This window comes from Puntigrus tetrazona, unplaced genomic scaffold (assembly GCF_018831695.1).
Source record: "Puntigrus tetrazona isolate hp1 unplaced genomic scaffold, ASM1883169v1 S000000759, whole genome shotgun sequence".
Lineage (NCBI taxonomy): Eukaryota > Metazoa > Chordata > Actinopteri > Cypriniformes > Cyprinidae > Puntigrus > Puntigrus tetrazona.
The window spans coordinates 1-5,376 of record NW_025048368.1 but is presented as its reverse complement, the minus strand read 5'-3'; the positions used below and the strand labels follow the sequence as shown (position 1 = coordinate 5,376).

Genomic DNA, 5,376 nt, shown 5'->3' with positions numbered 1-5,376 from the left:
AAAAACGTTGTTATGTTTTATTCCAAATTCTATTTATGAGTTCACTACAAGCCAAATGCAATATCACATGGTCTGAAACTATCTTTTTCCGCATTTTGTACTAGAGGCTATGGAACTCTTGCTCCATGACATTTTCGAGTACATATGGCAGACAAAAACAGCTCCGTCCTGTCTTTTCAACATCTGTATTAATTATTTTCCAGCAACATGGTCCCACAAATTAATTTACCCTGATTACATCTGCATTGGAACCCAACTTCGAAAATTTGATGAGGTCAAGAAAGTACTGAACAAGGACATGGATTTGTTGGTAGACTTCAGTAGGTGGCGATTCCAACCCAGTGCAATTAAGATGGTATCCAGTATCTTCCACCTCCACAATGCACAAGCAAAATAGGATCTCAATATCTACCTCAAGGGCCAGGAGATCAAACATGACCCAAATTCGATGTACCTCGGAATTACCCTGGACTGATCATTAACATATTATGATAATCTAAAGAAGACAGCGGCCAAAGTTAGCTTTCAAAATAATCTACTCAGCAAACTGGCCGGCACAAGTTAGGGTGCAAGGGCACAGATAGAAACCCCTACCTTGTTACTATGATATCGTGAACCACTCCCTTATGGCTGAGCCATCATTTTGCCCTCCCAAACAAAAAACACTATTTTGGTTCCGGAGTGGCCACTGAGTGCTACTGCCGCGCCACCATCTTGGATTACACATTCATTCCCAACATTCCCAATGAAGCAAAACTTCACGCCAAGCCAGCAGAAGGAGCTCTAACCTTAGCATGAACTACGATCGCTTCCTCTGCTACTACTTCCTGTTTGCTGACTACAATTTCTGAAGCAGGCATTTCACTAACATGTAGCATTTTAGTTAGTATAAACCTTGTTCGTTCTTTGTTGTTTTTCCCTATGGGTATTCTCTGGATTTGACTCTGCCTGTCTTTGCTTTTTGAATGTTTGCTGCCTGTTTTTGGATTTTGTTGTTGCCGCCTTGCCTCCTATATTCCTGTTTGCTGTGTTTTTGACGTCTGCCTGCTTGACCATGCCTTTGTCGAATAAAAGCCTGCAAATGGATCCTCACGCCATTTGTAACTGTGTCTCCCTCATCTAACACACCTGATTCAACTCCCCAGCTCATTAGTAGAGATTATTCTTCTCTGACTGATGATGACTTTGTCAGCTTCTTCACTGATAAGGTGGCAGCCATCAGCAACCAGTTCCTTACGTCACATACCCACAGCCAGCCTCCACCCGCACACATTTAAATCTCTTCTTTCTGTCTTTTTTTGGAGAATGAGCTCTGTCCCATACACCCTACATCTTCTGCTCACTCTTGACAGTCGAAGTGCTTCAACAATGGTCAGCAGGGTTGTCTCCACTTTTCACTGTCTTTTAAACCCAGAATGGTTAGTACATTGTTTTTTTTTTCTTTTCAAAGGTATCAAATGCATACTTTACCTGTAATAACTGGCATAGTAGATCATGTCCATCATTGGTAATCCTACATAACAAATCACACAAAACATATATCTGTAGTTTTCCAGTCTCAATGTTAATAACTTTTAGTAGTCATATCATATGAATTATCAACTGATATATTTATGGTTGAATCACTTGCTTTTTATTTTCATTACAGAAAAAAGCTAAGCAGTAATCTGTTTTATGTGTGTAAATGGTAAATTTTAACCATTTGATATCCTCTCTGAAATGGAAAGATGACTTGTGTTTGTTTTTATTTTATCAAAAGCAAAACTACTTTTTAGCTCTTTCTTATTTTTTTTTGTTTGTGGTTTATTGCTTTGATATTTCATTTGCTCATGGGCAGCACTGACACCATTTTTGTCTTGTTCATTCAGCCAGTTCTCTCAAGCAGAATTAGAGGCATTAGAAACAAAGCTTCATCATTAGAACACAAAAAAATATATATTTTTGAAGGAATCTGAAAGCTCTCCATAGACAGCAAAGATATTACCTTGATCAAAACACAGAAATATAGCCAAAACAAAAGCTATGAGAATACTTTTGTGTGCGAAGACAACAATAACAATATAATTTATTCAGCAATTCTTTCCCTCGAATTAACGTCTTCCGCAAATTTGGACGTAGTCAGCATAGTGAGTGTCGCTTGCGTTCAGCAAGCTCGTGTTGTCTACTGAACGTATCAATGATTAAGTAACAAATAAATTATGTTATTATTGTTTTCTTTGTGCAAAAAAAGTTTTCGCATAGCTTTGTAAACTTACTGTTGAACCCCTAATGTACAGCCTGTTTTACAGAGGTCCTCTATGTTTCTGTGCCTTCATCACAGTAACATATTTACTGTCTATAGAACGTCAGAGAGCTCTTCAAAAATATGTTCCGAAGATGAACAAAGTTCTTACATGTTTGGAACGAGATGACAGTGATTAATTAATGACAGAACTTTCATTTTTGGGTGACCTAGCCCTTTCCCTGTCATAATATAGACAGAGCGGTTTGACCAACAAGATAGAAGGGGCATCTCAGTAATATCACAACAGCTGCCAAACAGAAAGGAATTTCATAAACTTAAAAAAAGCAAGAAAAGAAAACAACAGATACACACCTGGGTGCATGAGTAATCAGAGGTTCTCCATCATAATGGGGAAAGTTGTATGAAAGGAAGTTATCATTGGTGTTAATTCCTGGCCAAGACTTTTCAGTAGGAGTACCTGAAGATGACATGCAAGATTATGATCAAAACAGACTCTCAACTACACTCCAAGTCATTAGAGTCAGCTACAGATATAAGTAAAAAGAAAAAAAGGCATTGGCATTGTAAACCCTATCAAACTGTAATGAGATCTCATTATTACACTTGCATAAAACGTTTCAACTCAGTTATTACATTAGTCTCATTACTAAAATAATTTAGAGCGCATTGCACCTTACTTCATAAAAAAAATAAATAATTCAAAAACATGTACATATTCAAACAAACATGTAACAACAAACACAATAAAAACATTGAGTCTCAACTGGCTTATAATATGCAAACATGAAGATAGTTAATTTAGTTAGTGCTATTAAAAGTTTAGTTTGCATAACACCACAGCTCTTACCCAGTATACGAAATATAAGATGAAGCTCATCTTCCACTGTTGAGCCAGGGAAGAGGGGGCGTCCTGTGATCATTTCGTAAAATATACAACCTACACCCCTAAATTAACAAAAGCAAAGCAGAAGGAAGAGCCTTTTTGAGAAATGTATAGCAAGAAATGATCTGAAGGTTTTAAATAGTCTTTTCAAGTAACATCCAGGCTGACACAACTGTACAAATTTCATTCCTAGTGTTCGCAATTTACATAAAACACGTCGTTCACTTGCAAAATGCAAGCATCTAAAAGGCACATAAGTCTGAAGTAGTGAACTAAAGTAAAGAGCTGCAGAGCCAAAGGTGGTTTTGTTGGCAAGCATCAATGCCTTGAATTTTATGCTATTGGTAGCCAGTGGAAGTTGATGAATAGAAGTGTGACGTGCATTCTTTTTGGCTCATAAATGATTAATCTTGTGGACACATTCTGGATTAATTGTAGCAGTTTGATGGAACTTGCTGAAAGACCAGGCATGAGATTTCTGTAATCCAGTTTCGACAAAAGACTAGCCTGATCAAAGAGTTTAAAATGTGAATTATTCTTTTCTACCCTTCTGAAATGCCTGAATCAGGAGAATCAATATGTCACAGTTTATTGTGGAGGTGTTGTTTTAGTTTCTTCTCTCTTGGGCTCAAACATATATGCTCTATCATAGCACTTGCCATCTCCAGTATGAAAACACACAACATGCTGTAAAGGAGAGTGTTGTAACCTCCCCAGCTATTTTAAACCAGGCTTGCTACAAGAGTATGAAAGGCAATCAATTTGAAACATACCCTACTGGATACTTTGTTCAAAGTTGAGTTGTAAATGCATAAATAAACCACTTCACTGACAAGATATCACTTTCATTATCACAAATGAATCGCATGCGATGAAAACTCTCATTAGAGTGTTAGAAGAGTATTAGTAGACTGGTAGGGTTAGGGTTAGAATAAGTTGCGAAGTTACTTTTACAACAAAGACTTGAAAATTTCTGCCCCAGTTGTGTTAGTCCTACTTCAGGCCCCTGTATTACAGTTGCTTGGACACTGTGAACACCCAGATGACTGAAATATTTGACCAAAAACGGCAAAAACTGCAAAAATGAACTGATGATATTTCCTACAAATGGACTGAATATGTAAGTGTGTATGTGCATCTCACCAGATGTCAATAGAGGTGGAGTACTCTGTTGATCCTAGCAGCACATCAGGAGGTCTGTACCAGAGAGTGACTACTTCATTAGAAAATGTCTTTGTGGGCACTGACTTTGCACGTGCAAGACCTACAGTACACAAACAAACCATTCAACTTCACAATGTATAATTATTTTACATATGTGTCTCTGTTAAGTATGATATGTATTTGGATATGTGAGCGATTGGGCCTACCGAAGTCAGCAAGTTTGAGCTCTCCCCTGTCATTGATGAGAAGGTTCTGAGGTTTTAGGTCTCTGTGCAAAACTTTCTGCCGATGGCAATAAGCTAGGCCTCGCAATAGCTGAAACAGGAAAATCTATAAGGTAGCAACAAAGAGTACATAAAAGTCGTTCCAATATCAGGTGCTTACCTTTAGTTTGCAGCAATTTAACCCATCAGACATTCAGCAACTTGTTACATTTAAACATAATTTTTTTAAGGCCCCTTTCACCCGACCAACCAGCAGCGACTCTGACTTTGGTAAGGCACATAATGTCCTCAACAATGGACTTTCTTCTTGTTAGTTCACATGTTTTATGCATGTTTATGATAGATTACTAGTTAATATCACCTCAATTATGCAGTGTTTGGTGTTAATCGATTTATTAATTTGTATATAAACCTCAAATCCAGCACATTTGCAAATTACCATGCTTAGAGACAAAGAGTCATAAAACTATCCCTCCAAAGCTCAAGACACTACTGGCAGTTAGACCTTCAAGACGTGTGACCTGCACAGATCAAAAAGGCCTTGCTCCAATGCCAATATTTTTCTGGTCTCTTCCACACTGGTGGAAAAGTCTGAGCTAGCGTACCCATGTTTGGCAGGCCTTGAGACAGCAAGCTGTAGCATGCTGCTGTTATGTTAAACACTGAGAAGATGAGGTGAGCCACTCTGCAGCCCAAAGTTTTTCAGGCCTTGCTGACTTGATTTTCTATTTAACCAAAGATCCTCAGATCTCAGCAGATCTCTCACTCAGCTCTTTTCCACATCCCACCTGGGAAGAAACTCCCAATTATCATGAGTCAGAACATCTTTGGAATTCATCTCTCTTCAAACCCCCCAAAAA

The 5,376-nt window shown here is 38.1% G+C and overlaps 1 protein-coding gene across 1 annotated transcript; it reads right to left on the bottom strand.

Moving 5' to 3' along the window:
- Positions 1-21: 21 nt before the first annotated feature.
- On the bottom strand, positions 22-4,622 carry LOC122335334 (cyclin-dependent kinase 16-like; the record flags this gene model as incomplete). Its single annotated transcript, XM_043233165.1, has 5 exons — positions 22-1,513; positions 2,597-2,702; positions 3,093-3,190; positions 4,272-4,392; positions 4,499-4,622. Coding segments are annotated over 5 exons (543 nt in total), but the record flags the coding sequence as incomplete, so codon positions are not given.
- Positions 4,623-5,376: the final 754 nt, after the last annotated feature.